Source organism: Ursus maritimus, unplaced genomic scaffold, assembly GCF_017311325.1.
Source record: "Ursus maritimus isolate PB19 unplaced genomic scaffold, ASM1731132v1 scaffold_3, whole genome shotgun sequence".
NCBI lineage: Eukaryota > Metazoa > Chordata > Mammalia > Carnivora > Ursidae > Ursus > Ursus maritimus.
The window spans coordinates 93,498,865-93,525,314 of NW_024425563.1; the positions used below are offsets into that span (position 1 = coordinate 93,498,865).

A 26,450-nucleotide genomic window follows, 5' to 3' on the forward strand; every position below is an offset into this window, starting at 1 on the left:
CCAAAGACGTAAGGCTCCTTCACTACTAGTAAATCTATCATCTGTTGTATATTAACGAATAGTTTATAGGAGAAATTTTAGTTGATCACTTTAAGAAATGCTATAAAAATGCTATGAAAGTACATGATAAAAAAAGTACACATTTATATTTTAAAAATAACACAGAGTTTTAGTAAACTAGGATGTAAATATGTTTTCATGACATTATAAAATCTCCTTTAATATAATGAATGAACCACATCCTATTTCACAATTGAACCCTAGTAGTTTTCCCATCAAAATCAAGAACAAGAACGCTGTAGCTGCCACGTCTTCTTTAATATTGTTCTAGAAGTTATCACCAATCTTAAAGGAAATTCAAAAGGGCCCTTATAAAGGAGACAAAATCATCATTATTTGCAAGTTAAAATCAAAGAAGATTTACCTAAAAGTGTCCTTTATTCGATAGAAGGATTTAATACTATAAGCAGACACGAACTGAATATACCAACAATAGCTTTCCTGGCTACTAGGAATGACGGGTTACAAACATTACAGGAAAAGAAGTACTCAGAACAGCAACAGACAATATTGAATATCTCTAGACTTCCTTAACCAAAAATATGTGTCTTTCAGGAAGACAACGACAAAATTTTACTGAGGAGAAAAGGTCTTAAGTAGAGAGTCATTTTATGGTCAGAAATGGGAAAGGATACAATGACTACTATAAAGAATGAATTCTCTCTTAATCATTTGTAGTCTTCAGGTGACTTTAAACAAAAGCCTAATAGAACTATTTTGGAACTTAACAAAATTAAGATCAGTTCACCTGGAAAAATAAGCAGGCATGAATCCTTAAGAAAATCTTGAAAAGATATATAATGAGAGGAAACTTGTCCTACAGACATTAATAATTGGAACAATGAAATCCTACAGAGCATTGGAACAAATAAGATTCCTGAATCAGACAGTGGTATTTCTAAGAATTTATATGTAAAAAATGATAGGGAATGAATGATTTGGAAAAATAGGCTCTTGGAGAAAATAATTGAATTACAACTTCACATTCATACTGAAATAAGTTTCAGAAACAACTCACCAAAAATAAAGCTAGAAAAATATAATTAAGCATTGAACTGACCTCTGGTCAGAAATGATTGAGAGATTTGAATACAGAGGAATATAAAAAATTCTGTGTAGTGGAAAACAAAGCCAACAAAAATCAAAAGCTATTTGAAGGCAGAGGAGTAACTAAACACATTTCTAAGTTAACAAGAAAACCTTAACATCCCAACAACATCGACAACAAAAAAGGGAACAAAGCCAACAATATGCCGAGGAAGAAACTGACCAATAAGATGGTGAGAAAATGTTTGGCTTCCCCTTGGCCAAACGATAATTCAGCATCATTCACCATTCAACAGTTCTTTTTTTTTTTTTTTTTAAGATTTTTATTTATTTTTTCGACAGAGATAGAGACAGCCAGCGAGAGAGGGAACACAAGCAGGGGGAGTGGGAGAGGAAGAAGCAGGCTCCTAGCGGAGGAGCCTGATGTGGGGCTCGATCCCAGAACGCTGGGATCACGCCCTGAGCCAAAGGCAGACGCTTAACCGCTGGCCACCCAGGCGCCCCGTCCGTTCAACATTTCTAAGAGGGCTTTCCAATACTCAGCATTTGTAAAGGCCATGAAAAGTGTTCACAAACTTAGGGCGAGAGGATAAATCTGGACAGTGCTCAGAAAGGTAATTCGTTAATATGGACCAATAAGCAAACTTTTTCTAACTTTTAGCCCAGTGATTAACTCACTTTTAGGAATTTATACTAAAGAATTGCCCCATAAGCACAAATATAAGAAACCCATTTAACTTAAGTTTCTAAACTTGCAGGCACACACCTGCATAACAAAAAGACACCTTCAAATACTGACTTTTGCTTGCACTTGTATGTTTAAAATCTCACGTTGTATAAACATGTTGATTAATGTTTTTTTTCCACTCACATTTTTTCTTCTTCAGATTCTTTACTCATATTTTCAATATCACTAGTGTCGCTATCGAACCACCTAACCCAGTTTTTCAGGGCCCGTCATCTTCAGTCCCATCCAAATGGTTAGGCATACAGGCTTTCTTTTTTTTCTTTCTTTTTTTTTTTTCGGTAGATTTTATTTATTTATTTGAGAGATAGAGAGCACAAGCAGAGGGGAGAGGGAGAGGGAGAAGCAGACTCCCCACTGAGCAGGAAGCCTGGGTAGGGGCTGATCCCAGGACCCTGAGACCATGACCTGAGTCAAAGGCAGACGCTTAACCGACTGAGCCCCCCAGGTACCCCCATACAGGCCTTTTTGAATCTGCGTGGAATGCTGTCCTGGGAATTTTACTGCAAGTCACAGATACTGATTCACATGAAATTAGGGGAGTTAATCTCCTATGTCCTGTGGGGCTATCTTTTGGTCTCCATAATGAAACCACTTCCTGCATAGCTTTTTATAGAGCTCTTTAATAAAAGAGACTTGTTTACAAGGACATCTAATACTTGGAATTATAAGCTCATACCTTTCCCAAGAAAAATTTTTAAATCTGTATTTGACTTTAACTACTTCTGTCAGGTGGCATCTAAATGTGTCTAAAATGAACATTGATTGAGGTCTTTAAGAGGATGTCACCTTCACCAAACATTACATTTTGTTCAAGACAGTATTTGAAAGATTGTTTAGTAGTACAAAAGGGGTTTCTTTTTTTTCTGAAAAGGTACCAATTTTCTTTGAGCAGAGATAATTTTAGGTTTAAAGAATAACTTTTGTCACATACCGGAACATGTAATCAGACATGCTGCAAAGATTTATGGACAAGAATGTTTATTGAAGCGTTCTTTTCAAAACAGAAATAAAGTAAAACGTCCAATAACAGAAGATACCGAAATTACTATGCATCCTACTAAAATTCTGTGTTAAAAAATGTCTAATAACTTAAGGAAATGCTTATAAAATAATAGGTGAAAAAAATCTTCTAACAAAATTGTAGGTGCCAATGTGGGGAAAATATGTAGATCCTTGTATGTTTGCATAGGAAAAGAAAAAACGGGGGGGAAAGTTACCAAAATATTTTGGTGATTACCCATAATTTTGGTTTTCTTCTTACTTTTTTATCCTTTTAAGAATTTCTTCTCAGTGAGATTGTGCTCATTCTATAATCAAAACAAGAGACTCTATTTTAAAAATAAAATGCTCCATAAATTATTACTAGTGTTATTTTAATATATCAAAGGCTCTATTTCTCTTATTTTCCATGGTGAATAAAATGTTATGATCATGACTCTCTAAGTCCATAATGTAAAGTGTTTATCGATGACTGGCGGTGTTTCATTCAACTACTGAGCTAACGGATGCACGGTGCCCCAGTCTTCCGTCTAGTTTTGAGTAGATAAAAAGGAGGGACAGAAGTAAACATGAAGACTGAGCCTTGTGGCATTGCCTTACGTTACTGACTTCCTTCTGGCTTATTCTCATGCAGTGTGCTTTTTTTTTTTACTGGTCTATCTGCAGTCTTTTTTCGTGGACCACAACAGTCGAGCTACCACTTTCATTGACCCCCGAATCCCTCTTCAGAACGGCCGTCTTCCCAATCACCTGACACATCGACAGCACCTCCAAAGACTCCGGAGCTACAGTGCGGGAGAGGTAACACCCCTGCTCCCACAGCCAGCCTCACAGTTCCACAGCCCCTCCTCTGGTGGGGCCAGAACGCTTTCAGAGGCTGGGATCTAGGATTGCCTGCTTCTCAAGGGGCTCTGCCGTAACCACACTGGTCTTTAGAAGAATGAGAAGTCAGGGACACCCACCGAACTCCCTAGGCCCATATTCAGATTTCCTTCCTTCTGCCTTCCCTTTTGTCCTGACAGTCGCCACTACCAAAAATCTGTCTAGCTTAGAGGAAATTGAAAATGCAGGGTCAGGAGATCCGTACACCATGGCCGGAGCTGTGGTTCCTTAGACCTTCCAGTCGCACGTGAATTCTTAAAAGATCATACAGGATATGACTGCCATAAAACTTCTGGCTCTTCATAGATCTTGGAGAAGGCATCAGTACCATTTACGTGGACTAAAAACTGGGGGAAATCCACTGGGGACATGAATCCTCTCTTCCCACCCTACCACATGCTCTTTCCTGGTTTATATCTTTATCCACTGCCTATGGTTACCCTCCGCGGAATCATGAAACCAGCCGTTCTTCCTACACATCATGTGCATTGCCTTTCTGAACTACTAGCTCTTCATCCCATACCCTTTCCTGGCCTCCTTTCTCAAACCAAAACCCCCAACATAGCTCTTTTCTACTTCTAGTCAGTTCCTGGCAGTATTATGAGCAAATCCCTTACTGACATTTGCCAAGTATTGGTACCATCCAGGAAACCACCAGGATCTCACAAGATGGTGGCCACTGAGAACCATGTCTCATTAAACGACTTGTAGAGTTGGATTACAGTGAGGTAAAAAATGAAGTGGTACAGGATACAAGAAGAAATGCGTGTGTGTGTGTGTGTGTGTGTGTTTGTGTGTGTGTGTGTGTGTGTGAGGGTGCGCACCTCCCCACCACTCCCGGGGGTCATTCCAGGGAGAACTAGGGTGAACATCTCAGGAGGAATGGGGAGAACAACAATCCGCCTGGCAGCCCCCAGATAGCAAACGTAAGTCTCAAGGGAAGAGCCTGTTGTTGTTGTATCGGTACGAGTTTACTACTTTTTTAGGGGAATACTCTGTATACTCTGACGTGCATAACTCTTTCCAACCAAGGGCGCTCATGGTTTAATGCCAGTGCGATAAAATGAATTTTTCTTTCATGGGTCATCTTGGGCATTGTTTTAGGATATGGCTGGAAACATGTTGGTTCTTTCTTTCTGCATATATGTGTACATGTATGTACGCAGAGAAGAACCTTCTACATCCCCTTGGGTTGTGTGGGTGTCCGGACACCCACATATAGCAGACACTCAGCAGCGGACACGCTCGCAGACTACAAAAAGCAGTGCCCCAACTTTCCAGCTCAACGTGCATTGTATCCCTCTCTTGTGGCACTTTCATAACACTTAAAAACATACACTGTTTATGAGATAATAGTGGATAAATTCAAAATTCTGCATCAATTTCAAATATGCCATTTAATTTATTTAAAATGTCCAAGCTCTTTAATATTATTAAGGCAATTTCAGCGTTAATAGAGAGTAACGACATTTGATACAAGAAGCTGAGTACTGCAGTTAGGTTCACTGTCAATAAAACGAAAAGTTTACTCGATGTAAGAGGAACCCCCTAAAGATAGAGATCACTTACATTTATAAGAAATTAATCTGAAAATACAAGTATTGAAGCATGTCTGTTGAAACAAGAGTAAAGTCATAAGTACCACTTGCAATACCTGTTCTGGAACATTTGTTTAATATGATTGAATAGTCCAAGCCCAGTTACATTGAATACCGACATCAATGACAAAGTACCACCTGCCACCAGCCGAGAAAGACTGTAACACCTAACAGTGAAAGGGCGTAAGTGTGCCTCAGCCATCTGTATTCTTCCTAATTCATCCCCTCGCCAACTCAGTTGATCAGGTTTTTAAACCCCTCCCACCCCTCTCTGCTCATCCTCTGTCTGCTGGTGGCTTTGCACTGACACAAGGAGAAATCAAGAAAAGCAACAGAGAGAGAAACTGGGAGGCAGAGAGTAGCTGATCCAGGGGCAGCATACCAGAGAAAACAAAGACCCAGCATTTATGAAAATAAATATCTGGTTCTTCCTGCTGTGAGAGCCCATAGCCTAGGGAATGGGAAGACTGGAGGATCTTGGTAGAAAAACAGAAGGAGGGGGTGGTGGGAAATGTTAATTGTGTTTGCTGTGATGGGATTTTGCTCCACAAACATTGATTAAGGGCATGGCTTGCTATGAGCACCGTGGAATGCAAAGAAGTATGAGATATGATCCCTGCCCGGGAGAATTTTATATTCTATGTTTGAAGCCAGGCCAAAAAACACAGAGTTAAGTAACAAGAACAATTAGAATATGATTGAGGGCCAAGAGAGATGTCAGGACAAGTGCCACAGAAGTTCAAAAGAGGCCAAGGAAAGGAATCTTTAAAGTAAGGTACTTGACCTAACAGAAATTGGTAGAATCTAGCCAGGTGCAAAGGAAGAGGAAGGGCAACCCCACAGAGCACCCACAAGAGCAGAAGTGCGGCGGTAGGATCGAGAAAGGTCAGTAGAGAGACAACAAATAGTTCAGTGCGACCAGAATACTGTTTCCACTTGGGTTTTGTTTTAGTTTTTGTAAACCTTTGAATATCACATGGTCGGCATTTTCTTAGGAGCCCACTGAATAAATTTAAGAGGGATAACATGATGATTTTTGTGTAAAAATGAGCTTTAGAGGAGAAGACTTGGCATTTTGAGGGCACTTCTGTAATGTATAGAATTGTCCCATGCCATTGCAGGACCTTTTTTCCAGTCACATCCATTAAATGTCAGGAGCGCCCTCACCTCACCAGTCACTGTGACAACCAAAACATCTCTACGCGTTTCCAAATATTCCCATGTGGTAATACCACTTCAGTTAAGAATTGTACTTTATAGTCAGGTCAACTTAAATACCAAAAGTTCAGGTCACGCCGGGAGTTCAAGACCACAGTTCAGATCTAACTCCCAGTCCAGGATAAACTAGTATTTTAGAAAGGAGACAATGACGGCCAAGAAGAGGAAGGAAAAGAGTGATGTGCGAGAGAAAGGCCCATTAGAGGCCACTGGAGGTGGCCAAGAGACACAAGACAAAGGACACCCCATGGGAGGAAGCCTACAGAAGTCGAGAGGTGGAGGAAGGGGTACCTGGGACTTCACTTAGGAGATGAAGTCTTAGCTCCAGCTTCTCCACAGAAAAGATGTGGGTCATGAATCCTTCCTTTCCTTCCTGGGGCCTCAGTTCCCTCATCTGCAAGTGGAGACAAGGGAACTCGATGGTCAGTTCTGTGATTCTCAGTCTGTGAGGCTCGAGGCACGTTAGCAACGCACAGGTAAGATGAACAGGAGAGCCAGGTGGGGCGGATGGCAGGTTTGCCGTTAGAGAAGTTGATAATGACTATGAAAACAGTAGGACATCCAATTTGAAATGACAGTTAAACAGATGGAAATATGAGACTCAAGAATAATCAGTGAAATATTTCCATAATCCGTGGTTTTTCTATGTCATATATTAGGAGCACTGGGGGATTTACTATAGATGTTTCTAGACGTGACCCTAGAAATCAGTATTTTCTGTTCACCTTCATAAGCCATTCTCTTGAGTATTGCTCAGCAGTGAATGTTTTTATCAATTGCATTTAAAGACAGAATTGAAATCCGTTTCTATATTCAGGATCCTAAACGGTAAAAATGTCCCTCAAAACCCCTATGATAGGTTATTAGCAGAGACTCTGTCAAATGGCTTTTAGATTGGTCTTTACCTCAAGTGGAAATTTTTCAGGCAGTTTGCTGAAAGCAGTTATCAGGAATATAATACTCTATGCACAAAGAGATCATTATTTGATGCGTTAGCCTGTAATTTACTACAGTGTCACATCTGTCTGCAATATACCAAAAAAAGTATCAACAAAACAGACGTAGCTCTTCCCATAACGTCCAAATAGAAATGGACACGGGTAAATGGAAAGAGCATATAGGGCTATGAATATTGGATCCCATCTCTCAGTAAGGAAACCACCGAAGATCACATTTGTCTTGTTTATACTACAAACAGCAATATAAATTAACATTAATAAAGAAGGATAACAGAGCACATAATTTTTATTTCTTTTACCACCTTGTCTTGGTCAGATTAGAAAATCATCAGTCATAGAAAAGTTCCGGAAGGATACATACCAAACAGCGTAATAGTAATTGCCTCAGGAAAGGACAGGAACCTGGAAAAGAAGAGAAACTGACTTTTCGCTTTCAAAGCAGAGGTCACTCTCGGTCATTCTTTGCTGTGAGCTTTCTGGATGACAAAAGTTATTTCATTGGCTCTGATAACACAGAGAAGTCATCATTCAGGAAGCTTGTCGTTGGGGAGGGTAACTTCTGCACTGCTTCTAAACATTGGGGAGTTTTTCTCTTGATTCCATGTAACCTATCCTCGATTATCGGTTGATTGGAAGTTTATAAAATTCAGACACCTACGAAAATACACTTTTGAACTATCAACAATAAGTAAAGAGTGTAGAAAACACAGACACAGGTGGGAAGGAAGTTGAAAGGCGAGTGTAATACTCCATCTGGAGGCACTTCCTGGTCTACATAGAAATTAAAAAATTGAATCATGTTGTCTATGGTTCTGTATCCTACTTTACCAATACAAGACCTTGGAGACTGTTCTCGTGCCATTAAAATTCTTCTGTATTTTATTGTATGTATCTACCATAATTTAACTCGAGCCTTTCTTCGTACATTATGGTTCTTATTCACTTTTCACTATTATAAATTTGTTGAACAACTCAAGCATAGATCTCTGTCTTTTGTTTCCTTAAGATAATTCTGAAAACTTTGTTACTGATCTATTTTTAGAATACAAAAGGAATCTAGAGATGAATGCAAATTCATCACTTGGGCCTTTTCTCTGAACTCACTATTTTTTTTTTTTATCATCAGGTCTCCAGCGTTTTCAAAGAGAGCATTAGCTGATTATTAACCCAAATTCAGTCTAAAACCTGCAATTTCCAATCATGGCTTAAAAAAACCACCAGTTTACATTTCTAAGTGGCAACACAGAAGAGAAGCTTGTTTACCAGTCACTGAAAACTATTTTCTGAGCACATATTTTTTTTCTAGAGAGCTAAATATTTGAAGTTTTCACATTTGCAATTATGATTAAAGCTATCTAAACATCAAAAGGAAGAGAAATCTTAAAAGTAGTCCCTACTGCAAAGTGGGTTTTAGCCAGTCATAGAATAGTCATAGCCTGTCTGGGGAGAGTCAGGCCCTTGGGGGGTCCCCTCTTTGTCTCTCTGTCTTACACACACAGCCCTGAGACACTAGGTAACACCAAAAGTGTCAAATGCCAGGGAATTTAATGAGTCATGTAATTTTGGTTTTAAATGGAAAATCCATTCTTCTAGTCATTTTCGGTAGTTAGGAAAGCAAATGTTAGCATCATGTTTGCGGTGAGATAAAAATCAGGTCACTCAGCTGATATCAAACATTCCTCGGGATGGACCATTTAGTACTACTTTAGGGGTACAAGGATCCTAGCACATAGTAAACTCTAGACCAATTTCAGAATCATCTCCAGCCCTGCTTGAAATTGTCTCCATCCCTGTAAATTCCTGGCTCCTCATTGGACAAGGCTGTTTCTCTTTAACCCTCCCATCCGTCCTCATCTGTAGACTGTCCAATACCTCCTTTATCCTTGGCAGGTGTCTCTATGGTTCAGGTACCCCATGTGCCCTACTCTTCCCCTGTGCTGTTTCCTCTATCTCGATCAGAGTTGGCCTGAAGCATATTCATCAGTCAGTCGTCTACTTTCAGGGTAGCTGGCCTTCATCTGGTTTCTGAAGTTTTTCAGTCTGGCTTAGTTTTGCCAGTGAGCAGGTGACCTCGGAAGTAGGCACCATTTTTCCCTAGAACCTACCTGTAACGCGTGGATTCCCTATGGCAGCCAGGCATAGAAGGGAGCCTCTGCCTGTTTCAAAGTGCTATTTATTTTGGGGCATCCCACCAATGAGACAGTTTAGACAGCAGGCGTCACCTGAGTTCAGTGTACAGCCATGCCTTCCTGAGGTCTGTTACCAGATCTGCTTCCTCAGTTTCCCTCTGTAATACTTCATGTAGATAATCTTCAATTGAGTGGTCTTTCAGATTCCTGTCTTTACAGCCTCAAAAATATTTCAAACACACATTCAAGCAGAGTGATAGAGTACCTTCCAAGGAAAAGAGGCCTTATCATTTCAGTCCCAGAAAGGCTTTACATATTTATTAATTCAAGGGGAAAGAAATGTAGAGACTCAGTGTCACCTGTTTGAATAATCGGCAAACCTTTCTTTCGTCACTTTGCATTGTAACCGTGTACGTGGGACTGGAAGGTGCTGTCGCAGTAGTACCAGCTTCTAGATCTTGGTGGCTGTCTACACTAGCAGCACCGAGCTGAGGGCTGATGACATCGAAGTGAGAAGTCCCCCACAGTGGCACAGAATCTATTTCCTTGTCCCTCAAGTAAGCAGTGGGCAAGGGGAAGGACCAGGAGAGAAAAGATGGGTCCTCATCCCTACTGCTTCTAGAAGAGCAGGTCAAAGACTGCCGAACATAGACAGCGAACTGACAGCACATCTCTGCAAAGAAAGGATGCTATCCCTGTCTGTGCGGAGTGTGGAAGTAGGACCCAAACGAAAACCAGCAGTTCCCATGTCTTTAATGAGTAAGCCTTGAGTAATCTGTCCTATTTGTCATTGCAATATGACACATGGACTAGTCTTAAAGGGCCCCTTTGAGATTGACCTGACCTTTCGGGACTTTGTAGCATAGGATCTCAACACGTCTCCTGATTTCTGTGGGAGTGAGTTGGATACCAGTCTCAGAGGGAGAATTTTCTTTCCTTATTTGTCCAGATGTTTGAGTACTTTGTAAGTATATTACAAAGTAATTCTTCAGTGCAATTCGTCAATGTTTTTAAAGCCTATTTTGGCATACCATAGAATGAATCAGACTCTACAGCAAACCCCATATATATGGTGAATGTCCCCCGATGTGGAAAATCTATAGGGCCTCTGTTTAAGGAGCTTACCCTGCAAGGGTCCTTTAAGGAACAAATGTACAGGGAATCGTGGTAGAAAGTTCACCGCCATGCTCTAGAACTTAGGGGGTTTATTAAAACTTAAAAATTGAGCTAAATTAATCATCATAAATAGTTTTAAGCTAAGCAAGTTTTGTATTTCATGAAGTTTTATCAAAATGCCCATCCAAAACCAGGGTATTGGGTGCGGGCCAATAGCCGGAAAGGAGTCGACAAATCCTTCGCCGTCAAACATTAGTTAGTTCCCTGGTTCTGTCTCTTACACTTAAAAATGTTGTAAAAACTTAATGTATCCAATTCTCAGCTTCCCTGTTTGTAATCTGGGGTGAATAATGCTTATCTTTCAGAATTTTGAGAGAATAAAAAGATACTATATGAAGAGTAGCCAGCACCGTGAATGCAATGATAGGCACTAAGCAAAGAATGGCCATCTGAGGGTGCCACGTGCTGTTAAAAAGAGCAAGTCCCTTCCACATTCAGCTCTGAAGTTCGGTGCCAACTCTTAGAAATAAAAGTCATAAACTTATCTTTACTGGTAGTCTTCATGTAGAATTTATTTGTCTCTTGAATGTATTTATGAAGAGAAATGTTTCTTAGTCTATTCAGGATATTAATTTGGTGACCACGGATAACATTTAGCACAGTCACTTTCTTAAAAAACCATCAGCCATCCTACTTAGTCTTTTTTTTTTTTTAACTTGCTTATTTCCACTCACTTTGAGGATTGTACCTTCATGTCGTTTTTAACTTAGGTGATATCAGGATCTTTTACCCCCCATACCGAAAAATTAGTATCAAAAGACCATCTGAAATTGATAAGATTTCCAATGCTAACAATTTTATTTTGAAATTAGGCTTCAGAAGTGTCTAGAAACAGAGGAGCCTCTTTACTGGCCAGGCCAGGACACAGCCTAGTAGCTGCTATTCGAAGCCAACATCAACATGAGTCATTGCCACTAGGTATGTATCATGCTTTGGGGACCCTTGGATACCCAATACTTAGCCTTTTTTTTTCTTGTCACGAGTCTTTTAATATTCAGGATTCTGTATTTTCTTTTTCCTCCCCTATGGTATGATCTACCCCTACCCTTTGCTTCCATCCCCCTTGTGCCCCTTTTTCCTTTCCCTTCACTCCTGAGTTTGACCTTCCATCTTTCCTGTTTCTTCTCTGCTCTCTTCCAGACCCTCATCCCCTTCCTCTTTCTTCCATTCAGTGATTTGTTAGCCGAGCCCAGGAGAGCATAGTTTAAATGCAGTGATGGATCTTGTTGCTGTTAGATGCAGTTTTTAATTTAGAACTCCCTTCCCAGGTGTGTGTGAGGATAAGTCGGCACAGTCTTCATTCCTGACCTCAGTTACTTCCTGAGGTCCACACCCCTTGTATCAAGGGAGGTGAGGTGAGAAAGCCCAAAATGGATTTGGGTACTTCCGTGACCACTACTGGGAAATCAACCTTGGCCACAGGTTGTAAGGGTCAAGTGCTCAGAAAAGGATTTCTCTGAACTCATAAAGAATTTTTTGCCATAGTAACTATTGCAAAATGACCAAGAGAAGTCAGAAGGAAGAGAGTACGACTCCCCTCTTGGAAGAGCTATTTTGTTCTCCTTCACAGGGATGCGTTAACACCCAGTGAAGTTCCCAGAATATTAAGGATAATTAACTTAGACCCGGTTCACTTTTGGTTTGATCTTTTAAAAATGATAATGCTATTATGTCACAGAAAAAAGCCCTCGAGAGCTTACATTTTCTGATGAATATGCTACCTGCCCTTCAAACTCCTGTGTTAATCCTGGTGTCAGGCAGCCATTTTCCAACCATTAGAGAAATTATCTCTGGGCCGAAGACTCAACCACAACTTGCACTTTTGTCTGTTTCAGCATATAATGACAAGATTGTGGCATTTCTTCGCCAACCAAACATTTTTGAAATGCTGCAAGAGCGTCAGCCAAGCCTGGCGAGAAACCACGCACTCAGGTAGGGGCTTGTCCCTCACCCTCTAGCTCTGGGGCTCTCCAGCTAGCCTGCCAGGTGGGACAGCACCTCTGTGGAGAGAGAGCAGAAGCCTATGATGCATTTTGTTCGTGTATTTAATTATGTCTTGAATACTCAAAATGAAGGATCCGGGGGGTTCTCATATTCTCTGAAGTGTCACAATCAGAGATAGCCATGTTGCTAGGTTACATACTATTTATACAATGCTGATATGATTTCCATGGATTCAGGGGGAAGCACAGAAAAAGTAAAATAGCTTTCATCAAAAAATTACTTATGTAGAGCACCATATAAAATTTTTATTCAAGTGTAATTAACATATTAATTAATGTAATATTAGTTTCAGGTGCACAATATAGTGATTCAGCAGTTCTATGCATTACTCCGTGCTCATGACGCTCAGTGGACTCTTAATGCCCTTCACCTATTTCACCCATTCCCCCACCCACCTCTCCTCCTGTAAATATGTTTGTTCTCTATTGTTAGGGGTCTGTTTTTTGTTTGTCTCTTTTTTTCCTTGCTTGGTTTTTTTGTTTGTTTGTTTCTTAAATTCTGCATATGAGTGACATCGTATGGTATTTGTCTTTCTCTGACTGACCTATTTCATTTAGCATAATACCCTCTAGATCCATCCATGTTGTTGCAAATGGCAAGATTTCATTCTTTTTTATGGGTGAGTAATATTCCATTGCATATATATACCACCTCTTCTTTATCCATTCATCTATGGATGGATACTTGGATTGTTTCCATATCTTGGCTGTTATATATATGCTATAATAAACACGGGGGTGCATATATCTTTTTGGATTAGTGTTTTCATTTTCTTTGGGGGAATACCCACTATTGGAATTATTAGATCACATTGTAATTCTATTTTTAATTTTTTTAAGAATCTCCATACTGTTTTCCACAGTAGCTGCACCAGCTTGCATTCCTACCAGCACTGCTTTGGGGTTCCTTTTTCTCCACATTCTTGCCAACATTTGTTGTTTCTTGTGTTTTTGATTTTAGCCATTCTGACAGGTGCGAGGTGATACCTCATTCTGGTTTTGATTGCATTTCCCTGATGATGAGTGATGTTGAGCAGCTTTTCATGTGTCTGTTGGCCAACTGCGTGTCTTTAGAAAAATATCTAGTCGTGTCTCCTGCCCATTTTTAACTGGATTATTCGGGGCGGGGGGGTTGGTGTTGAGTTGTATAAGTTCTTTAAATATTTTGGATATTAACCACTTATTGGATATATCATTTGCAAATATCTTCTCCCATTCACTAGGTTGTCTTTTGTTTTGTTGATGGTTTCCTTCACTGTGCAAAGGCTTTTTATTTTGGTGTAGTCCCGATAGCTTATTTTCGCTTTTGTTTCCCTTGTCAAAGGAGACACATCGACGAAGATGTTTCTACAGCCAATGTCAAGGCAATTACTGCCTATGTTCTCTTCTAGGAATTTTATGGTTCTAGGTCTCACATTTAGGTCTTTAATCCACTTTAAATATTTTTATATTTAAAATATCATCATTTAGTGGTAAACCAACTAGTAGATGAACATATTCAAAAATAAACCAACAAGCAAACCAAAAGTATCAAAAGTATCATGTGTTCTAACTACTTATATCTTACTATTAGTGTCATTGTTGCATGAGTGTCTCTGAAACTGAATTACTTCATTTGGAAAGGATAGCCACCCAAAATGATAACAAGAGAACATAAACTGAACTTAAATCCCACTTTCTGTCCCAGATATTCAGGTATCTCTCTGCTTCAGTTGACTACACAGCATTTCAGAAACTGGTATACATGATGGTTAAGTGTGTCCCCTTGGAATTTGAATTCTTGCTCCAGCTCGTAGAGACCATCGATCGGACATGTTGTTTTTTTTTTTTTAAGATTTTATTTATTTATTTGACAGACACAGCCAGCAAGAGAGGGAACACAAGCAGGGGGAGTGGGAGAGGAAGAAGCAGGCTCCTAGTGGAGGAGCCTGATGTGGGGCTCAATCCCAGAGCGCTGGGATCACACCCTGAGCCAAAGGCAGACGCTTAACGACTGCGCCACCCAGGCGCCCCTGATCTGGGCATGTTATTTGACCCATGTATGCCCTTGATCTCAGATACAGTTACTATGTGGGCACTGTGGAGATGCTTTTATGGTATGTGTGTAAAGGATCAGGGAAGGTGGGCAGGAATGCAGTCAATGACTACCTCTGACTCCTCATCTCCCATTTGGTGGACAACTGTAGTGCTCTGATTTGACTTCCTCAGTGAATCACCGACACCTGAAAATAGCCTCTTTGCTATTCAAACTCCTATTACTCCTGCCAGGGTGGATCATTCACTCTTTTTCCCCCACACACCCTCCCTGACACCTCTTTTTCCTGCTTTTTACTCTGTGTGAATTAGAATCACTGTCGTCCCCATTGCCAGATCTCCACTCTTCCCTCTTTCTCTGTCTCCACACCCGAACATCTGCCTCCTCACTTTCTCTCCTTCAGCCTTTTTTTCCCCTTCTTTGTCATGGCCTGTGTGTGGGTGCTCAGCATTCCTCTCCTGGATTTTGTAGGGGGTCTCCTAGAAGATGTCCCCTAGATCTAGGACAGAATTACCTTCTTATAGCACAGAATAAATCATGTTACTCCTGGCCTTCAAAAAAGCTTCCCATTGTGTGTAAAATAAAGTCAGGGTTTCTAAGCACAGTTTCCATGGTCTCCAGAGTCTGGCCCTAACCTAACTCTCTAGCCCATGCTAATTTTTTCCTTCTAGTGTCTTCCACCTCCACCAAACAGGCTGTGTCCTCTCCTACTTTTGCCCGCTCAGGAATGGCTTTTCTCTTAAGGACCTCTCAACTCATTTTCAAGGCTCAAACCAAATGCAAAGATTCACTGACCTAGGCAAACTCCAGTACTTCTTTGGCCCGGCTTTGATAGCATTCCTTTTTTCTCCTTCTAGTGTATTTTTCCATGATCTCTAGAATGCTGTCTGTACTGATGTCTCCCTATGATATGTGAGCTCCTTAGAGCAGGACTTTCTTTTTTTTTCCCATTATTTCTTTTTAAATGATTTTTATTATATTATGTTAGTCACCATACAGTACATCCCTGGTTTCCTATATAAAGTTCAATGATTCATTAGTTGCGTATAACACCCAGTGCACCATGCAATACGTGCCCTCCTTACTACCCATCACCAGTCTATCCCATTCCCCCACCCCCCTCCCCTCTGAAGCCCTCAGTTTGTTTCTCATAGTCCATAGTCTCTCATGTTTCATTCCCCCTTCTGATTACCCCCCATCCCTTTCTTCCCCTACCGATCATCCTAGTTCTTATATTCCATAGATGAGAGAAATCATATGATAATTGTCTTTCTCTGCTTGACTTATTTCGCTTAGCATTATCTCCTCCAGTGCCGTCCATGTTGCAGCAAATGTTGAGAACTCGTTCTTTCTGATAGCTGAGTAATATTCCATTGTATATATGGACCACAACTTCTTAATCCAGTCATCTGTTGAAGGGCATCTCGGCTCCTTCCACGCTTTGGCTATTGTGGACAATGCTGCTATGAACATTGGGGTGCATATGGCCCTTCTCTTCACTACGTCAGGACCTTCTGGTCTTTGCCTTTGTATCACTCTCCGCCTCCAAATCGAGTCCTCTACTTTGAAGATAAGAAACCCTAATTACATTTAGAGTGAACGAAAGCTCTTCAACAGGAACACATGAGCTCTAGCACGTGTGATTTCCCCTTCCGTTCAGCTCTGCCCATGTTATCACTGCGCCACAGAAGGCAGTGCCGTACTCAGTCATGTGGGTCATGTATTTGTGGGCTACTCTCTGACGCACAGTATATCGTAATTTAAGGGAATTCCCAAAGGATTTTCAGAGGACTTGTACTATCTGAACTTTCTGAGGGATTGCTGCTCTCGAACATGTTTTATGTTCCTGATTCTATTACTAAGTAATGAGTTCACAGCTAGTTTTTTGGAGTCATTTAAACTCACCAAAGGCACTAGAGTCTCATTTAAGTCATTTTAAAAGTGAAAAATGTAATCCCGTGGGTAAAAGAGTGAAAATAAATTATTTTCAGTGCTATTGCATAGTATCCCATTATAATTAAATTCAAGAAACCTTAAAGGCCTTGTGCAGGGCAGAATTATACAATTATGATTTTCCAGATGTGGGGGAACTTGGAATTAAGACTTCTCGGAATTGGAAAAATCTTGGCAATTACTTAGTACAGAAACTAATAACTTCCTTAGGATTATGGACTCCTTTAAGGACCTGTAGGCCCAGGATGAGAACCCAAATATCTCACCAAAAGCAGAAGGCCCACAGTAACTAAGAGGCTATGGAATTAAAAAGGGAGAACAACAAGAAGAAGAAATTTGTCTTCAGGGAGTCAGGCTTACAGGAACCGGGAAGCGGGCACTACTCGCTATGACTGGGCCTGTGCTTGCCCCTGGAGGTGATGTGAGGGTGAGTCAGCTCCATATTAAAGGTTCCAAAGGTTGGAAAGAAAACATTCTTTCCCCATGACACTGTTCAGAGGAGGAAATCATTGCTTCCTCTGGGGTCTCTACATGGGGACTATGACCCCTGTTCAGCCATTACTATTCTCAGGGAGCCATGGACCCGCTATCCTGGACCCACAAAGCCAGTTTCTGTGTGGGAGGGTGGAGTGTGAGTCCTCAGAAAACTGTTAAGCAGACAACAGTGAACCGTAAGGAAGCCACCTGTGGAAAGGGAAGAAGGAGCCAGAAAACCCAGAGGTTCATGACAAAGGTTCACTTTAAGGGTCGTGGTAGCCGTTCTCATTCATTCATTCTTCCTTCAGCTGGTGCTTTTATTGTGCCATTGTTCTGAGTCAGAATTGTGTAGGTCTGTGTAAACAGTAGCAAAGCAAAACAGACGTTGGCCCTACTGGGCATGGTATTTGCTATCTATTAAGGAAGGCAGATTGTAGACAGGTTTGACTTTTTGGTTTTTTTTTTTAAGCCGAATACATAGCTCTAGGGTGTATTAAAGGCCACCAAGGACAAGATCAGAATTCAGTGATAGCGATAAAAGAACGTTAAGGATTTCATCTGGATATTAGTTTTGAGGTCTTTGAGGCCACAAAGGAAGATGTCAAGATGTCAAGGAGGTGGGTGGCTCTACTGAACTGAACCCTGAGGAGGGTTTTGCACTGGACTTTTCCTGGTGGGCAAGGGGTATATGTAGGAGAGGGAGCTGGCCTTCTAGCCTTTAGAGAACTTTCCCAGTTCCAGTCCCTTTGGGATTGAGTCCCGGGGGCATGTGGAGGCCCCCAGACCACTGGGTCTGCATGAAATTTTCATATACATGACAGAGGTGCAATGTCCTATGGAGAGCCCCTGAAAGTCTCAGAAAACTGTGCTTGGCTTTCTGATACATGGATGTGGTTCACGTGGGTGGTGGGTAATGGAACCACTGCAGGGCAGTGCCACTTTCTGTGGGCACTTTGCTGCCCTAGTAGAGTTGACCCCCTTTGGACTTCATTTCCTCAGGAACACTGGGAACAAAGGGCCATCCCTAGAATGTTCTCCCCATGTTTCCTCCAAACAAGGAGACCAGGGCCTTACCCACATGTAGGTCCCTTGGGGCAACAGGATGATCCGCTCCGGGGGCACTGTCATTGAGAGGACATAAATTTGAGAGTCCTTTGTGGGGCTGAGTCAGTAAAGCAGGGATGCAGGTCCACAAAATCTTCCAAACAAGAGGTCTGTGAGATGGTATCAGGATTTAGAGCCAAAGCTCAGGAGCATGGAATCGAGAACACAGGGATATAGAGGGAGAAACAGGGGGTGGAGGAGGCACGGTGCTTTCCCTCTTGGCTGGGCTTCCACAGCCTCCCCACAAAATGCTGAGCAGACAGTTCTGCTCCTCTTTCAAACCCCCAGTCAGAGAGGACACTGTGAACACCCCCCAGGTTTTGGCAATAGCCTTTACTGCAGTGATACACTACTTATACTGGGAGGTTGGGTCCCAATGCATTTCTCTGTTTGATCTTATTTTGTATGTCTTTGTAGAAACCAGAAAGTTTCCCTTTTAAAAAATACACACACCAAAAGGTCAAGTTTATTATATTGTTGCTGGAAAATATGCAAATAACGATGAACATTTGGGTTCACATTACTATAATCAAAGAGAGGAAAAATTTGTATCTGCAGTATTTTTATAAATAGATTTTTTTTAAAGTCATACATTGGAGGAAACTGAGCATAGGGTATACCGGATGGCTCTGTATTAATTTCCTGGGACTACATGTGATTCTAAAATCATCTCGAAATAGGGGTACCTGGGTGGCTCAGTCGTTAAGTGTCTGCCTTTGGATCATGACTTCGGCTCATGTCATGATCCCAGGGTCCTGGGATCGAGCCCTGCATCGGGTTCCCTGCTCAGTGGGGAGTCTGCTTCTCCCTCTCCCACTCCCCCTGCTTGTGTTCCCGCTCTCACTGTCTCTCTGTCAAATAAATAAATAAAATCTTTTTAAAAATAATAAAAAAATAAAATCATCTCAAATTAAAATTTTCACAAAAAAAGAGTTAAATACTTAAAAAAATATTAAGTTTTCTCAGATTTCTGGGGCATCTCTTCAAGAAAGGGAAGAAAAGTTAATTTCTTTGAAGCGTGCATACGATAGAATGATCCTTGGCTGTGGCATTTATAATGTTTGAATGTCAGAGAATCAAAGTACAAAGTTCATTTGATCAAAATAAATGTTATTTATCTCTAGATTCACTGTAATAATTTGTGAGGTTGGAGTTGGAGGTCACGGAAGAGAGTCAGAATGCACATTGTAATTAATCAGAGAACTTGATGCCTGTGCTCAGACTGACCTGGGAGACTCTGCCATTCTGGATGTCAGACCCTCTCTTACCCAGTGTGGCGTTACACATTTTCCGTCAGGCGTAAGGTTTCTCAGACTCTTTCCCCCCATGTGGGCTCCCAAGACGCCATGAGCCCACACCAGTCCTCCAGCAGCTCTCCTTACGCAGCCTCCCTCCTGACTATCCGAGGACCTACCTTTGTAGTGTTCCTCAGCTTCCAGCCCTGTGTGATTCTGAGGATGGGTGATCCCTTGCAGAGCATCATGGGAACCTGCCACAGGACCTTAAAATACCACAAAATTCACTGGACATTAGAACATCTCTATTCAGCCATATTGAAAGAGAAAAAAATGAGTCAGAAAGGGATTTATCCCCTAGCTTATCTGTTGGTAATTCTTACTTTCTTTCCCACATTCTTCTAGGGAGAAAATCCATTACATTCGGACTGAGGGTAATCATGGGCTTGAAAAGTTGTCCTGTGATGCAGATCTAGTCATTTTGCTGAGGTAAGGGGCTAAGCCTGAAACGCTTCTGGAAAGGCCGCTCGGGGCAGTCTTCCTCCACTACGGCCATGACTGAGACACTCACCGTTTGTTTTAGAGGGTTCTACCGGCTTCGGCTAAAGTTGCGCCCCCACGCTCGTACCTGCTGTCCGTTGCCTTCTTTACATTTACTAACTGGGGTGTTAAGAACTGTGTATCGTACTTGATGGAAACTCTATTATTTCAGGATTCATTCGGGTTTAAAGTAACACTGAGAATTTGCATGCTGACGTGCGCCTATCTACGTGAACCTAAGTGCTTTTGTTGCCTTGTGAGAACTGTAACCACTATGACCCCAATTCGTGAATATTCTCTCATGGACAGAAAACTAACTTTTTTCTTTCTTCTTCCTCATTCTTCTTCCTCTGCTACTTCTCGTGATTCCTCCTCTTCTTTTTTTTTTTACTTTGCAGTCTCTTTGAAGAAGAGATTATGTCCTACGTCCCCCTGCAGGCTGCCTTCCACCCCGGGTACAGCTTCTCTCCCCGCTGTTCACCCTGTTCCTCACCTCAGAACTCCCCAGGTAACTTGAGTATCTGGCATTCCGTCCCCTGTAAGCGGCTCTCCGTGTTTCCACCAGATGAAGGTGGAAGAAGGGCACTTGTACGTATGTCCTTCCTCCCTTCCTCCCTTCCTCCCTCTCAATTTTCTGACCGAAAGCACACCGCCAAAATTGGCTCTTGCCAAATTGCTGCCTGTTTTTGTAATTAATAATGCGTTCTACATTTTTAAATAATTTGAATTTTTTTTCAAAAATAGTATTTCATGACATGTGAAAATTATATGAAATTCAAATGTCAGGGTCTGTAAATAGAATTTTATTGGACCCAGCCACCCCTGTTTATGTATTTTCTGTAGCTACTTTCACACTACAACAGCAGCGATGGGTAGTAACAAGGAGACCCGACAGCCGCAAAAGCTTAAAATATTTACTCTCTGGCCCTTCGCAGAAAAAGTCTGCTGACTCCTGATCTAAATTGCTTTTGTATTCCAAGGTGCTCTGCAGGCCTTTAAAGGGAAGAGCCCTTGCTGAAACAGTCTGCCTTATGACTCAGAATGTTATTAGGTACCAATTTTAGTAACCTTTGGCTAAGGGGTAAAGGAATTTCTCGGTGATATGGTTACTAGGGACCACAATAATGTCCCCCATGAAGACACTGACAAGTTTTCTTACATGTGCAATTGTACCCCTACAGTTTTATGTATTAGGATTAATTTATGCATGATACAGAAATTCTTTGTAGGTATTTTCCATTCCAAATAAGGAAATCTATACTGAACCATTTAGTGAAAAAAGAAGATACTGCTCCCGGGTTCATCAAAATAATGAGTTTAAGTAAAATCCATACTCCCAAATCGGATCCAGCTATTGGAGAGTTTTTTCTCAGCTGTTTGGTTTACAGTACCGCCTTGTGGTACAAAGTCTTGGTGGTAAACCCAAATTTCTTTTTATAACTTTAAAGGAAAGGGATTTAGTTTTAAAAATCTAGTAGGTAGGTAACTGGGTGATGGGCGTTAAGGAGGGCACGTGATCCGATGAGCACTGGGTGTTGTTAAGCCCAACTAATGACTCACTGAACATTACATCAGAAAATAATGATGTACAAAACTGAAGGGGAAGAAATCAGAGAGGGAGACAAACCATGAGACACTATGGACTCCAGGAAACAAACTGAGGGTTTGAGAAGGGAGGGGGGTGGGGGGATGGGCGAGCCAGGTGATGGATATCAAGGAGGGCACGTGTTGTGATGAGAACTGGGTGTTATATGCAACTAATGAATCATCGAACACTACATCAAAGACTAATGATATACTATATGTTGGCTAACTGAATATAATTTTTAGAAAACTGATGTACTATATATTGGCTAATTGAACTTAATTTTTTTAAAAAAGAAAGAAAGAAAAAGAAAAAAAATAATAAAATAAAAATGTAGTAGGTTCATATCTCACACCCTCTAGAGTCAGAGTCCAAGCTTGGCTTTTAAAGCCACTGGAGAAATTCACAAGAGATACAGAATTTAGCAATGTTCTCAGTCCCTCAGAAGGGATGTCTCCCTCAGCATTTCTTGGTACTGCCACAGGTCTGTAGAATGAATATCTTAGTTTGGTTCCTCCAAGTCATGTCACTCAGAACTATGTCTTTTTTTTTTAATGTTTTTTTATTATATTATGTTAGTCACCGTACAGTACATCCCTGGTTTCTGATGTAAAGTTTGATGATTCATTAGTTGCATATAACACCCAGTGCACCATGCAATACGTGCCCTCCTTACTACCCATCACCAGCCTATCCCATTCCCCCACCCCCTCCCCTCTGAAGCCCTCAGTTTGTTTCTCAGAGTCCATAGTCTCTCATGCTTCTTTCCCCACTCAGAACTATCTCTTAGAGGTAGTTTTGTTAATTGCTAGAATCTATTTCTAAGTCAGTATCTACTCATCGTCACTTCTTCCAAACCAGGGCACCAAAGGCATTATTAAGGACATAATGGAGATGCCATGGCCTGGGAAAAGGAGGATGATGAGCTTTGCCCGAGCCAACATCAGGACAGTCAAATGTTTCCCACGCATACAAGATGACTTCCTTTTGGGGAGCAGAGCCTTCCATTTGGGGGCATCTATTGGCCTGCATGACGATCTGTCATTTTGTTGTAGATACTGTCCCAGCCCGATAAAGTATCTGCACTTGGTCCAAACATTTGACCGTAAAGTATGATTTTAATATCATTACATGGGGGAGATAGCATATGACAAATAGGAAAATAAGAGAGAATAAAGAGTTATTTGCTAAATGATAATTACTTGCATAAATTTTATAAAAGGAATCAACTTTCCTGATGAGGCATTACTAATACCATGAACCCAAACAATCATCCAATTCATTTTAATTCTTATTTCTCCTAGCTCTGACCATGGGGTCCTAGATTATGTGATCCAAATATTTTGATGTTAAATTTGATACTTCCCATTTTTCTAGACCTTCATGAAATTTACCGGGGTGCTGCAGAGATAGCAAATCATAGGTATTTATGCCAAAGTACTTTGTAAAGCATAAATCATTAGAAAAATACTTAGTAGTGGTCATGGACATAGAAGTACCAGCAGTAATAAAAGTCATATTATAAAATATACCACATTCTACTGGGCAGAAAATGCTACTTGCACATACAGACTTGTATTCTAGTTCAACCTGTAACCTGAAACCTGCCATTTCACTGAGGATAGCTCTTTTCAAGTGGTGGCTTTTGGTTCCCTTACACCTCAGATGCTGGGGGGTGCAAAGGTGAGCCTGGTGCCCTTCATGCTCCCTTACTTATACTACTCAGCTGTCTGTCCCCACCACCCCCAATTGCTGTCATCTACCAGCCTTTCTCTCATTCTCAAAGACTGTGTCACCTGTCTCATAGTCTCCCTCTCCCTCCCAAGTCCTTCCATCATCCTGAATGACTTCAGCATACACAAGGGACACCCATTCATTTCCCTGGCCTCCTGGTTTCTGGAATTTCTGGTCTGCAATGACCTTTCCCCCACCTCAACCACTTGTTCCCACAGTCATCTTCTCGCCCCTGTTGTCATCTCTAAAATCACTGATTCAAGCATCTGACTCCCATCTCACATGCTTGTTCAACTACTCTCCCCATTACTGTCCTTTGTCCTCACCAGGACCTCTAGGTCATGCATGTCTCTCCTTTCCTTTCTGTTCTTCACTTATTCGGCATAGATTCCACAGTTCATTTTTTTGGTAACATCTGTGCCAATGGCCTAAATTCCCCAGTCCTCTCCATTTTGTTTGCAGAACTCTGCCCCTAGATAAACATACCGTCTGCTTCCTCTGCATCTTTGCTCAGGCATTCTTGGGCAAATTCATCTGACAGGGCAGATTACAAATTATAACTTAGTCATCTCTCACCTCACCTGGACCTTGAGCACCCAAAAGAAAACTCTACCACATTTCCTAGGTCAACTTCTCTACTGCTATTTATTTTCTTTCTTTCTTTTTTTAAAGCGAGAGAAAGAGAGAGTGAGCAGGGGGGAGGGGCAGATGGAGAGGGAGAGAGAGAATCTTAAGCTAGGCATGGAGCCTGACATGGGGCTTGATCTCACAACCTTGCAATCATGACCTGAGCCAAAATCAAGAGTTGGACACTTAACCAACTGAGCCACCCAGTGCCCCTCTACTGCTATTTCGAATGTTTATGTCCCCTCCAACCTCCAACCCTCTGCAAATGATGTCCCTTCTCCCTTCACTGAGCAAATTGAAGCCATTAGGTAGACATCTTCCCAAATGCCTGCCACCAATCCTACAAGCCTACCAAGCCTACCCCTCCTTCTACTCCACACCGATGCATTAGAGGAGGTGTCTTCACTAAGGTCACCATGACCTCCAGACACACAGTCCAGTGGGCAATTCTCACCTTTAACATTAAGCCACATTTGACATTATTGACTGCTCTCCCTCTTAAGTCACCTCTTCCGTAAGCTTCTGTGACACTACTGTATGCATTTCAACCTTCTTTGGCCACCCAGGCAGACTCATCCTTCACTGCCTACCATGCCCAAGACTCGGTCCCAGGTTTCTTCTTTTCACTCTCTCAGACCATGTCTCTTTCCAGTTGAACATTCACAGGAAGCACCATCCAAGGCCAAGCTCAGGGTCTCCCCTACAAGTGTGTTCTACATCCATTGTTCCCCATCTCTGTGACTATCACGGCAGTCCCTTCAATTACAAAATCTAAAGCCCACCTCTCCCTCACTACCTATGTCCGGTTCATTGCCTCCTAAACACACCTCAGTCTATCCACTTCTCACCTCCACTGACACCACCCTAGTCCAATTTAGGCTCTCTAAATCCACCCCCGTATTCTCCTTTTTTTCTCTGTACTGCAGAAAGACTGATGTTTTCATAACTCAAGTGTCATCATGTCAGTCCTTGTGCAATGGCTCCCTATCGTGCTTAGTATTAAACAAAATTGTTTGACAGAATAGACCTTACCTGTTTGATCATCTACCCACCTCTCAAGCCTTGTTTTGCATCGCTCTGACCCTTGTACCCTGCGCTCCCGATAGACTGGAACACCACTTTCCATTCCGCTGCTATACCTTTGCACATGCTGACCCTCTACCAAGATTGCTCTTCTCCCAGCTCATCTCTTGTCTTAGTTCAATGGAAGCCTTTCCCAACGAATTAAGTCTAAGTCATGCTCACTTATTCTTCAGATATTCCCCAGGGAAGCCTTCCCGAACTTGGCCAGAATGTTCTGTGATATCAAAGAACTGAGTTCCTTTCCTGCATGGGTAGCAATCATCTCAACTTGTAATTATATTCTCCTTTCTGTGAGTTTGTTGGTATCAGTCTTCTTTAGAATATTAATTCAATACCTGGAATATAGTAGTTATTGAAGGGGCAAGCCATGATTCTGGCCAACTGTAAAACTTGAAGAAGAATGTTATTTTTTCCACTCCTTTTCTCATTAAAAAGTGTGTAAGGATAATAAAGCATTCACAAAGCATTCTAAGTGATATAAAAACTCTCTTCTATGTAGAATCAACAAGTCATTATTATTATTATTATTACAAATGTTTCTTCTATGATGCAAGATAATCTAATATAAACTCCTCGATGCTCTGGGCCCTACTGGACACCTATGTTTATTTTAGAGCAATATAGTTAGAGAAGTATGACATACACGTGTGTTAGTCTGAGTTGCCTCATTATAGTTACAATCACTTCTTATAATATAGAAACTTACCAGAAAAATTTAGACTAGGTTGATTTGTTGATTTAGATTATTTAAGTACAATTAAGCCAGTGGATATGCTCATCAAGGTATTTTTAAGAGAAATACAACTTGAAGTGGAGTGGAAGACATAAATGTTTATTGTCATCAGAATGTGTTTTTCTCTTTATTATATTATTTCCATTTATTATAAAAGAAACTGAAAGAGTAACGGAAATCAAGGGAAACTTTTTTGAGAAGGAAAATAAGAAGACTAGGAATGTGCCTCTGGTTGGCCCTTCTTCTTTTTTTTTTTTAATGATTTTTTATTATATTATGTTAGTCACCATACAGTACATCCCCGGTTTCCGATGTAAAGTTTGATGATTCATTAGTTGTGTATAACACCCAGTGCACCATGCAATACGTGCCCTCCTTACTACCCATCACCAGCCTATCCCATTCCCCCACCCCCTCCCCTCCGAAGCCCTCAATTTGTTTCTCATAGTCCATAGTCTCTCATGTTTCATTCCCCTCTCTGATTACCCCCCCCATCCCTTTCTTCCCCTACCAATCATCCTAGCT

The 26,450-nt window shown here is 41.3% G+C and overlaps 1 protein-coding gene across 1 annotated transcript in view; it reads left to right on the forward strand.

Moving 5' to 3' along the window:
- The window catches only part of HECW1 (HECT, C2 and WW domain containing E3 ubiquitin protein ligase 1), a 229,670-nt gene that overhangs the window by 157,970 nt on the left and 45,250 nt on the right, over window positions 1-26,450 (forward strand). Inside the window, exons 14-18 of the mRNA XM_040644429.1 lie at window positions 3,521-3,655; window positions 11,629-11,734; window positions 12,652-12,748; window positions 20,029-20,112; window positions 20,562-20,671. Of these exons, the coding sequence (XP_040500363.1) occupies window positions 3,521-3,655; window positions 11,629-11,734; window positions 12,652-12,748; window positions 20,029-20,112; window positions 20,562-20,671 (532 nt within the window). The remainder of the gene's footprint in view (window positions 1-3,520; window positions 3,656-11,628; window positions 11,735-12,651; window positions 12,749-20,028; window positions 20,113-20,561; window positions 20,672-26,450) is intronic.